Raw genomic sequence first — 12132 nt, forward strand, 5'->3', positions numbered from 1 at the left:
GAGAAATTAGCAACTTTTTTCAAGATCACACAAATGATTAGTGGTGAAGTCAAAATGGAACCCAAGACATCCCCACTGTGCTACGGGGCCTCCACGTTCAGCCCAGTGCTGGTGATGGCTGTCACTGACAGGAGGGTCTGGGACGTCATCGCTTCTTCATTTCCCTCTATGTTGTTTCAATTTTCTGTCATGAACATGTATCATACTTAGAGACATGGGAACAAAGAACAAACAAACAAAAGAAATCAAAGGTGACTCCATAGGCAGATGGAGATGAACACATTTCAAGGAATTAAGGAGGAAAAAGATGAGGGAGAGATGGAAAGTATACTGAGTGATTTAAAAAAATGGCAGAAACACCTATAAAATAGTCAATCAATGATGCAAGCACACGTTGGTGAGACGGGGAAACTGAAGGGACCCCATGAAAAACTGCTTTTTTTGGCTCTTTTTCCTGTTTTTATTCTTGCTGGGACCTACACCCTTGCCTTCCACATGCCTCACAGAACAGATAAATGTATGTCCTCGTTGCAGAGAAGTCAATAATCTCTTTGGATTCTTCCAGCACGGTGGGTAACATCTGAGGAGTGACCAGGCAGGGTCGTCATGAATGTTTTCCAAGACCACGGAGTCACCGAGCCCCCTGGCCCCAGGGCATACCTGACTTACAGAGGACACCTAAATACTTGTCTCTGTTCCCAGATGCCTGCCAAGCCACGTGCTCTGGACCACCATCCTCGATAAAAAGCCCAGGTCCCAAGCAAGGATGAGGCTCACTCTCCCTCTCTTTTCCTTTTCGAGTCTCCCAGACACTCTATCTGCACTCTACGTCCTCAGTAAACTGGGCTCTCACTTCCTCTTGGCCTGAGCTTGATTTCCACTCTGCACGAAGCCAAGGACTATGTTGGCTGGTCCTGCAGGATCCACTCTAGGTCCGAGACCCCAGTGAGCCTGCATCATTAGCACATCCCTTAGGGAGGGTGTTTTAGCAATATGCTACCAAAAACGAAAACACGTGTGTCCCTTGCTCCCAGAAATCTCAGCCCCAGGAAATTATTCGAAAGACATAAGGAGGCAAATATATACAAGGACTTCATAACTTTCTGCCCTTTGTTATTTGAAATGTGGCGCGGTGACGAGAGCTCGGAGTTTCCAGTTAAGCCTACCTGGGTCTGAACTCTTGTGCTGCACTTTACTGGCTGTGACCTTGAGCAAGTTAGTCAACCCCTCTTAGCCTCAGTTTATCTCTAAAATGACAATCAGAACACATGCCTCCCAGGATTGCTGTGGGAATTAAATGAGATACAATAGAGCACCGTGTCTGAACTGTTAACAAAGCACTCCTTCTTCTTCTTCTCAGCATTCACTAGTATGTAGAACTTAGAATGAATACATAAACTTTAATAAGAACTCTAAAATAAATCATACAGCTTGGTAATTTCTACATTATTCTGCATCAGAGAATCATGAAACATTAAACTTAGCTTTTAAGACTGTTCAGTAGTAAACCTATGTTATGATACTTTGACACTTTCTCAATCTCAATTAGCAGTAAACCAATTAACAAAACTTTCCTACACTACAGTGAGTCACATTTTTCTTCCTTCTTCCCTAATCCCTGGTGTGTTGTAAGGGTGATTGAGTATCTAATTACTTCTTAATTGAATGCACATATTATACATTTTTCACTAGTTCAAGCTTAATGCCTTCAGTCCAGAAATCAGAGTCAATGAAATTAAGTTGAATTGGGATTTGGGCAACTATTATAATGAGAGAAGGTTTGTATTACGTCTAATTATAAGTAAATGTGGATTTTAGCATTATTTCCTATGGAAATATTTCAGGTACAGGAATGTGCCATAAATGACTAATTTAGATGATTAATAACATTGTTATTCTTATTTACAATGTTTTATTCCTCATTACAGTGATTTTATTGCTGGGACCCACTAAATATAATCATTCGTTAAAGAAAAGATACCATTAGAGAATCATTAGTTGTATCAAAATCAGAACGAACATTCACATCTGTGAAAAACTAGATGAGTTTCTCTGCAGCATAAAAGCTACAGGAATTTTCACATGCTGCAAACAGAAGAAAAACATAAATCTTAGAATCTAATCAGTTACGTTAATAAAAAATATTTATGGTAAACCGTAAAAATATTACTATCAAAATGGCATTCCAAATTCAGTTAATACTTTACAGAGAGACTATTTCATGAGGTTTTTTTTTTTCATTTTTGCATTACAGAAGAGTAAAACAAAGTCTGAAATGGGTATTCTCCAACAACAAAGGTTGGTTTGCTTGTTTCTAGATACAGGGAGCAACCATCTGAAATAATTGAGTTGAAGACCTCTTCAGGTAGACGACTAGATTAAGTAACTTTTTAAGGTCCAATTCAACACCATGCTTCCAAGATGTCCTAAAAAGATTTACTGTAGACAAGCCCTAAAGACCTTTATGAGTTTCTAACCACTGAAACTACAACGAGAATTCAAAAATTTTGAAGGGAACTAAAAAAGCACTGTAATGGAAAAGAGAAGCCATCCAAAACCAATGGGGTTTTCTTTCTTTAACAATAAATTTGAGAATGTGTTAGCTACCTAGTGGCAAATTTCTTGATTGGAGAAACCCCCACATTATCTAACAAACATATATGTATTTCTTCCCAAGATATTGGGTATTGTCTAGATCATTTTAGCTTTGTATATTATGAAAACAAGTTTTATTTGGAATGTTTACTTAATTAAAACTGAAGTATCTCCCCAAATAAGGCAAACCTATATTCATATACACACACCCCTAAGGTCTACGCCGTTAAAAAAAAACAACTTTTTATGGCACATTTTTATTAAAAATATTTTAAAATATATTCTCTTTCACCCTTTTGAGCATCACGTCAATATCTATCTTTCTCTTACGTGGTTTCTTCTCTAACTTATCCTTTTCCCTTCTTTGGGAGATGGCTTCTGTCCCTAATATAGAGGTCTGGGGTAGGTTTCTCCATGCTATCATGCCATAATTCTTTCCTCATCCTCCTGCCATTTCACTGTCATGCTGAGATTTCAGATTCCCTAGGTTTTGCTATATGTAAGCAATTTGCTATATACAATCATCAGGACCGTGACTATTACATAACGAAATGAAACTATTAAAAAGAGGACTTCAGTCATTCTGTCCTGTTTCCACATCCCCTTGATAACTGTCAACACCTAGTAACGTATCACTAGATCTAATTCAGATAAGTTTCCCAAGGCACATTTTCAAAAGACTCTGCACCTTAATAATAGATGCCAATAATAGAACCTTTCATTATGGATGGCGAGAACAAACTACAATACCACCCAACTCCAATGGCAGATGATGCCAATTTGTCACAGCATTCCCTCCCACTAGGCTCACAAGTGGATTCAGTCTCCTTTTCAACCAATCACAGCGGACACAGAAGTTTGAGGGCTCCACATTACCCAGGTCTTTGATCTTTACAAATCTTCCTTTAATAATCCTATGCAGAAGAGAGCGGAACGCTCTTGTGATGGTCTAGGTAAGGGATGAGGCTAACTTCACGGGGTGTGATGTTGGGAAAGGGGACACAGAGATAGATTTGGGAGCGATCAGAAGGCAAATCTGCACAACTGGATGATAAATTGGAAATGTGAGATGAGGTGAGGAAGAGAGGTGTCAGGTATAACAGGTTTCTAAGAAAACTGGAAGAGAGCCAGGTCTTCGGAGAAAGATCATAAATTCACTCTTGTGTATAGTGAGGTTAAGATGTCTTTGACATATCCGAAAGAAAAGTCTAACAGACAGCTGGGCAGTCAATTCTGGATTCAATTCAATTCTAGAACTTAATAGAGAGACCTGGTCTTGGACTATAAATGCATGGGTCATCTGCACTGGGTGGCCACAGAAACCGCAGGTCTAGGTAAGAGCATGCGTCACAGGCTGGACTGTGAGGACTCCCAACAGTAAGCGGCCTCCCTGAAGGTCCATTCGAGGGCTGAGCTTTCATGCTTCCCTCGTTCTGGGATGATTGCTTTCCTAAGTCTCTGTAAACTTCACCATGAAAAAGAAAAACTCAAGAGAATGGACAGCAGATAAAGGAGGAGAAAACTGAAATGAGAGCCTCCTTAAAAATACAGTTTTCTTAAGAAGTCTCAAAGTGGGAAAATGGAGTCAAAAAATTGATTTGGGGAAATTACCAAAAACGAGCACCCATGATGTAAAGGGCATAATAGAACATGTTTAGATAAGGTAACCTGGTCTCAGTAATTTTTCACTGGAAAATATATTCTCTAGATTTAAAATCATGAACCCCACCATCCTTAAGGTATCAGAATATAAGAATGTTCAACATACAAGTTGGCCCACGATTGCCAAATATTCTCTTATCTTTCTCCCAAACCCAATCTTGTTTTAAATCATGGGGGGGGGGGGAGATAAAAACTAAATCATTCCCCAATTGTTATCCACAATAAATAAATAAATAAATAAAACATTTCTAAAACATAAAAAGAAGAAAAGGATAAATACGGAAGCAGGGATTATTTTCCTTGTTGAGTAATCTTGAAGAAATGCTGATATAGCTTTGATGTTTTTCATTCTTGGGTTAATAACAATTTTTATATCACATAATCAAAACACAATAGATAGGTTGAGCACCCTTGATATTTTGGCCTTTTCCTGAAATTATTTTGAAATCCTTTAGGAAATCCATTCCACTTTCAAGAAATTCTATATGATATAGTAAATAGAAAACAGCTATATCCATCGAGTTTTTCATTTCTCACCCTAATGCTGTGCATCAAGTTAAATTATTAGAGTGAGGAAAAGTCCAAGTTCTATTGACTGAAAATATGGCTTTGAGCTTTCCATTTGTCCTAGAAGGATAATAGCTTTTACCTACTTGGTCATTCAGAGTTGACACTCTCCCTTCCCCACATAGCCCCTCCTTTCCTATAATGCCTTATCCTTTTCCAACCTGTAACTCCTCTTAGGTTATAAAAGAGAACTGATATGAAACTGATGCTTGTGATAGCATTATTAAAGCTAAAAAGACAACATTATTAGTTGAAAAAGTATATGTGGGGAAGAGCTCAACACAGTTCAGGATAGCTTCAAAGACCCAGAAAGAAAAATGAGGGCAAGTCTGACAAAGGGATCATTCAAAGTCATTTGGTTAATAACCCCTCTTTTTTCTTCTTTTTTGTTCTACTTTTTTCCCTAACTTAATTGGAAGCATACTTATATTTTTCCCCATTTCAAGGGTGGGGGGTAGGAAACTACTTAAAGAGACTTGTGGCACTGGTTTTACAGAAAATAAACATTATAATTAAGTACAGCTACTGTAAACGTGTGCAGCTTAACAATATTTGAGTCACTGGGAAATAAGCAAGTCTTTGAACAGCCAGAAAAGCTTTAAACAATGGGCTAATGCTTTGTGAAACAAACAGGCAAATAATCATCTCATCAGAACATAAGTACCAGTATAGAGATACCAAGAACAAAAGTATACTGTCTTTTTCCTGTCTTTGCACAGCTTTTACGAACTGTATACTATTTTGTACACATGTGTTGTATGGATATTTTATACCAATGTTATTGTGAATGACTATAAAGCATTGACGATTTTCTTCTCTCTTTTTTTGCAATGGCTTTTAAACTTTGTAGCTATCTAACTGCATAACTTATAAAGAAATACTTATTTTGTATTTTTACCTTGTATAGATTTTTATATATGTATCAAATGAACAAATGCCAAATAAAAAGAGAATGGAAAAAAGAAAAAAGTAAACTGGACCTAAACTTTGGTCTTGTCTTTTGTTTGTTATTACACAGATATGGTTCTCATACAGAGAATTCAATGGGTAATGGATCATTTCATGTCCACTGGCTCCCAGAAACCTGAACTAGCACTGCAAAACTAAAGAATTTCCAGCACCTGGATGAGTTATAACCTAGTTCTTTAAACAAGTATAAAACCATAGTTCATACTTCTTAAATGGTAATATAAAAAGTCACAGATTATTCATGGAATAATAAGTCTTGGTTATCAAAGCCCTCCAGATGTCTAGCCATGTCATGCAAAAAAAAAAAAAAAAAAAAAAAAAAAAAAAAAAAAAAAAAAAATCATTCTAAGTCCAAAAACTAAAGTTATTTTAGTAAGACATAGCTAAAATAAATCTGAATTATTTTAAACATTTTTTAGAGAACTACCAGAATTTTTTTTTTCCTTTTCAGTTCCAAGAGCTTAAATGAAACATTCATGCATTAAATTCAAAGTCTGACTGTCAAATCATTCCACTTTAATAAAAATTTGAATTACCGCCCTTAGGGCATTATTAAATATCAAATAAAAAGCACACATCCATAAGTTTGATTTCCCAATACAATTTTATGTAGAACTATGACTAGATTTGTATTACACATTTCAAGATAAAAGGGTCAAAAATATATTCATAGAAGGATGAAGTCAGAACTGGAGTTGCCTTTGAAAGAATTTCTACACCATTCTAAGGAATCTGGGGGAAAGTGACACCCTTTAAGTAATCTTGGCCACAAAGATGAGGACACAAATCCACCCTCCTTTTAAAATGCCTAGGTCATAATTGATTTAAAGCCTTGAAAACTTATTCTTTACCTTCCTATCATATAAGGAATACGAAGTATCTGAAACACACATAATCTCGTCAACAACATTGTGGTCTGCGTGCCATGTGTGGGGGAGACAGAAAAGAGCGATGGTTATTTAGATCTTTACAGAAAGGCAACCCTGGCCTAGGACTAGATATGGATCAAAAATTCAAGGTAATAATCTGATTTCATTTATAGGTACTGATATTCACAGAGTACACTAAAACCTAGACTGGAGAAATCAATAAATTCACGTTCACCCAGCCTCACTGCACCTCCTGCCCACCCCTCCTACTGTGTTGCTCCTGTGAACCCACCGTCCCTCCCTTCTCTCTGCTCCAATCTCCCACCTTCCCTCCTGCTCTCACGCCTCCTGGCTGCAGCCCCATTCTTCCTTAAATAACAAAGGCAAGTCAGGGAAACTCGAAAGCTACAACCCGCCACCTCCTTCTCCCTTCCTATTATAGCCCAGAAAGTGTCCACTCTCGTAACAAAGCAGTGTCCACATTGCCTAGGATTTCATCCCTTTCCGTTTTCAGTAGTCTCTGCACCCAACGTGGCGCTTGCACTCAAGGCCCCCAGATCAAGAGTCGCGTGCTCTTCCAACTGAGCCAGCCAGGTACCCCAGATTTCTTCCCCTTTCAACTCCTCAGGGACCTCACAGCTAGGATCAGCCCCTCTGAGACATGCCATTTTCATCGCCTCCCATCTCCTGGCTCATCACCCCAACATACAGACAGCTGCTAGTATTGTGTGTGTGTGTTTAAGAAGGAAGTGTCCCTCAATCCCTTCCCCTACTGCTGCGGGGGGGGGGGGGGGGGGTTCCGCTCTACTCCCAGCCCAGCTCAACAAGAATCACAAGACACCTCCCCCTCCTCCCTTCCCACTCAACTCGGGCCTGCCTGCGCAACACACATCCCTCCCTCAGCACGCCACCCCCCACCGCCAGTGTGGGGATGCTCTCTGACCTCTGCCGTGCAAGGGGTAAGAAGAAGGGCTCTGCCGGTCAGGCTGCCCAGGTCCAATTTCCAGCTCTGCCACTCAGGGACTGCATTATTTTGGCCAGTGATCTAATTTCTCTGTGCTTCAGGAACCTATTTATAAGGCCGCCTGTTAAATTTTAGGAGCACTTAATGAGATGATCCCATGTAGCATCAGAACATTATACACATACACATATACATAATCTCCATGCCAGTGACGACCATACTCAGTTCAGACCTCCTTTCTGATCTCCACTCTCGAAACTCTAGTACCGGCATGAGGGGTCCACTACTGTGACTGACAGACCATCTCTCACTCAACGAGCTCCAACTCCACTGTCTTTCCAGCCCAGAGTCTGCTCTGGCTTTCCTGCCATCATTCAATGGCACTTCATCCACACAAGTTTCTAAAGCCCCCAATTCCCAGAAGCTATCTTTGCCTATTTCCATCTCCTTCCACCATCATCCAATTGATCAACTAAGTATCACTTGCAATGTTTATTTAACACACTTTAACTTTTCCGCATCTCCACTGCTCCTATTCTAGTAGCCAAGATTCTGTGTCTTTCACCTCGGCTACCCGGCAGACTTCTAAAATATCTCCCTCCCCCTCCCCCTTAGCCCACTATGATCCGATCTGTTCATTCTGTGATCTATTGAAAACACACATGAGGTCCAGCCACTCCCCTGAGTAAAAGTCTTCATGGGTTCTCAGCACATCAACAGCAAAATAAAGATGCCTTCATGTGGCAGCCAGAGGCTTCGGGGCCTCCGAGATAAGAGCTCTGCCCCTTTGATTCCTACACACCAGATATACAGGTTCTCCCTTTGTACCTCAACGCATCAAATTCTCACCTCCTCCACAGGGAGCAGCCCCTCAGGGCCTTTGCAAGAGATATTCCCTCTATCTGAAATCTCCTTCACTGCATTTTCTTCTTCTTCTTCTCATTCATGGATTCATTATAAGCTGTAACTGTATGTTTTTGAAGTATTTGTTTTTCCTCTGCCAGGCTCCCCACATGAGATTCTAAGTTTCATGAGAACAGAGACAGGTTCTTCTGACCTTTGGATACCCAGAACCCTCACATAGTAGGTGCTCGATAATGATTTTTGAGCAAATGTATTTTAATTCTTTAGTTCCTCCATTTTAAGACTTAGCTTAAAGCACTCTTGGGTTTTTCTCCCTTGTTTCCATATATGGATTACTCTAAGTCCCCACTCGTTCCTACGAAAGCAAATTTGCCTGGTTGGCCCTCACCATCTCCAAAATCAGAAGGGGACGAACTGTACTGGCTAAGCAATGGAGAGTCAGTGAATGACTGGAATGTGGCTGGCCGATACACGCTATGTGTAGTTCTAAAGAATTTCCAGGGGCACCTGGGTGGCCCTGTTGATTAAACATCCTATTCTTGATTTTGGCCCAGGTCATGATCTCACAGTTCAGGTCGTGAGTTCAAGCCCCGTATCGGGCTCTGTGCTAACAGCACGGGGCCTGCTTGAGATTCTCTCTCCCTCTTTCTCTGCCCCTACCCTACTCACAAGCACTCTCTCTCTCTCTCTCTCGCTCTCAAAATAAACATTTTTAGAAAAGAAAGAATTTCTAATTTGCCAATAGATATTCAAGACACAAAGTATTATATGTCATGATGGATTCAAGGTACAATGGAGATGCTTCAACTCTTAAAAACCTTGAATCTAACAGACAAAAAATAAGAAATACACACATAGCTAACTGGAAGAAAGAATGTGAACTGAGAGGCACAATTTAAGGGAGAAGCAGAGAATTTGTGCTGAGAACAGTATTTGAGTTGGGCCTGCAGGGGTGGGAAAGAATGTATGAGCAAAGCACATTCACATAAGAAAAAAGACAGTCTGGACAGAACACTAGGAATATGTGGTATATAGAGAGAGGCAAGAAAAACGGATGGGGAAACACGTGGACAAAATGATCACCTTTTAAAATTCCAACGTCCACTGTCTAGCTTGTGAGACCGTGAGCTTCTCGAGGCTAGAGATTTCTACTGACCTGGGACTCCCACACACCGTTCCACCCACACAGTATGTGAGCTCACACTCTCCACGGTCCATTGAACAAAGTCCAAGCTCTGACCCGTTTGCCTACGTTAACTCTGACAGATGCTTTCCTCTTGTGGGAAGCAGTGGTTGGCCAGCTCAGGGAACTGACCTCTGTATGCACTCTTAGGCAATTCACAAGGTAAAGAAATAATCCAGCATATATACAGCCATTTATGTATATTTGAGCTTTCCCGTGTCTGTGACGTTTTATCCTGTCAGCTCTATGGGGATTAGGTATACACATATTGAATTCGGTATGTTAAAATGCATAGATTATGTTTTAGACAATAAAGAAACGTACCATATTCACGTAACTGACAAGTGTTTCTTGATCTATCAAATGAAAGCACTTGCACAGGTCAAGGGTTTCAATGCGTGCCAGATCTGCCCTCGCCTACCCCGATAAATAAGATCGAATCTGCATTAGACAAGGGTCAACTCTGAGGCTCACACACGCCTCCAGTGGCCTCTTTTGTGTTCCTCAGTCATCAGGAGGCGACTGCTGCCGTTTCAAGGCTAAGGCATGGCGAGCGCTTAAAAAGGACTTAACCTCTACCTGGAGTAAAGAGGGGCTGCCTCTCTGCCTCGAGGCTCCTTATCCCATCAAGGTCAATATTGAAGCAAAACGAGAATTAAAGGCTGCTCTGGTGGGAAAATAGAAGGACGGTAGATTGTGTTTCAACGCTGCGTGAAATTTTTAAAGCCACCTGATTTGTAATTAACAGCGCTTGCGAACGTGTCATCCGTTTCATCAAAATGAAGTGCACTCACACTGCTAAATTATCAGCAGCACCATGAGAATAACTCTGGCATGGCAGCTTCACGTAACTATGTGCCCTCTTTTCCTTAATCTGCACATACCCAGATGAAGGCAGTCTCGTTCCTGTTCTCGTTGGCTACTGAAATGCAGCTCTAATGACTCTGTCGCTAAGTGGCTGAGTGGGTCTAAAATTGTCTCCCAAAATCCCGTCACAGCCTTCAACAAGTTCAGCTCCCTTGACGTGTGTCCTCAGCCTTCGAAATTCTTCGATCTGAAAATAAAAACAGAGCAACACAAGCTGATTATCTGCTAGACATTTCATAAATGACTTCAAAGATGCATACATTGTAAGAGTTTTAAAAAATAAAATTAAAGTTGATCTTCAGGAAGAGCAAAACCGTCTTAAGTCTTCCAGACCTGAGGAAGGCATCAGACACAAGTGGCACCCAAGCAACGAAGGCCGGAGAAGAGGAGACACCGAAGTCTCCAGACAACCCCAACAGACACAGAAACCTGCTGGACTCATTCATGCGAGAATGATACACACCTCCCCAAGAGCTTGCATGATAAGACAAGGCGAACAAATGAATGAGTGTTCTTAAATGCTTCCCAAGTACAGCTTTCATTAATGGATTCTGGTCCTGCTGTATCCTGATTAGATAGATCCTGATTAGATGCTGGATTTATCAGATGGAGGTTTCCTTTATCGTAAGACTCCCTCTGCCGCTCTTCCAGCCTTCTGGAGCGCACAGGCCCAGTGAATACCTCCGGCTGTCCAAAACCGTAAGCCCAACTTCCCCCCCTTAGCAATACCGATTTTCAAGTGCATCTCCCTTTCTCAGGTGGCTTCCCCAGATCCCATGGATTCTCATTCCACAGGAAGGAAGAGATCCCCAGTGTCTCAAGGATCAGTGTATCCAACTTGCCAGGTCTCCAACTCCCAAGAACCCACTCGCTGCCGGGACCTGCCAAACACTAGTGAAGCCAGAAGCAAACGTGATGAACATTCACCAGGCTCATTCGCATTCGTCGATTTAGCTACAGGACTCATCACCTGATGTTCTTCTGCTTAAATGTCACACAGTCACAGGACACGTTCTTTGCCCCTTCCACAAAAGGAGAAACTGAACAATTAAGAAAGTTTCCACGTTAGCCAGGTCTGACAAGTCCCAGTCAGCCTGCTCTTCTCCTGGCTTCACTGCCACCTCTTCAGGATTCTCATCACTCAGGGGCACTTGGGTGGCTCTGCTGGGTAAGCATCTGACTCCTGATTTCAGCTCAGTTCATGATCTCACAGTTTGTGAGTTTGAGCCCCGCAGCAGGCTCTGCACTGACAGTGTGGAAGCTGCTTAGGATTCTCTCTCCCTCTCTCTGCCTCTTCCCTACTCATTCTCATTGTCTCATTCTCTCTCTCTCTCTCAAAATAAATACATAAAACTTAAAAAAAAAAGTTTTTAAAAAGAAATTCTAATCAACTCAGTATAACCTGTATCCTCCATATTCCCGGATGTGGAACAAATGTGCTTTAAAGAGCATCGATTCACCGAAAGTTCACCAGGAAAACAGGGCTCTGTCTACAAATGTTCTTCATACAGCAGAGCCACGGGATTCTGCCATTTGTGAGCTACAATGAAATGCAGGAGATCAACTGATTCAGGGGTTCTAATAAAAGTCTA

The 12132-nt window shown here is 41.0% G+C and overlaps 1 protein-coding gene across 1 annotated transcript in view; it reads right to left on the reverse strand.

Annotated features, from left to right (window-relative positions):
- The window catches only part of CA8 (carbonic anhydrase 8), an 88386-nt gene that overhangs the window by 10443 nt on the left and 65811 nt on the right, over nucleotides 1-12132 (reverse strand). The window contains exon 8 of the mRNA XM_042972974.1: nucleotides 10558-10727. Within this exon, the coding sequence (XP_042828908.1) occupies nucleotides 10593-10727 (135 nt within the window). The 3' untranslated portion in view covers nucleotides 10558-10592. The remainder of the gene's footprint in view (nucleotides 1-10557; nucleotides 10728-12132) is intronic.

The sequence above is a fragment of the Panthera tigris genome, chromosome F2, assembly GCF_018350195.1.
Source record: "Panthera tigris isolate Pti1 chromosome F2, P.tigris_Pti1_mat1.1, whole genome shotgun sequence".
Taxonomy (NCBI): Eukaryota; Metazoa; Chordata; class Mammalia; order Carnivora; family Felidae; genus Panthera; species Panthera tigris.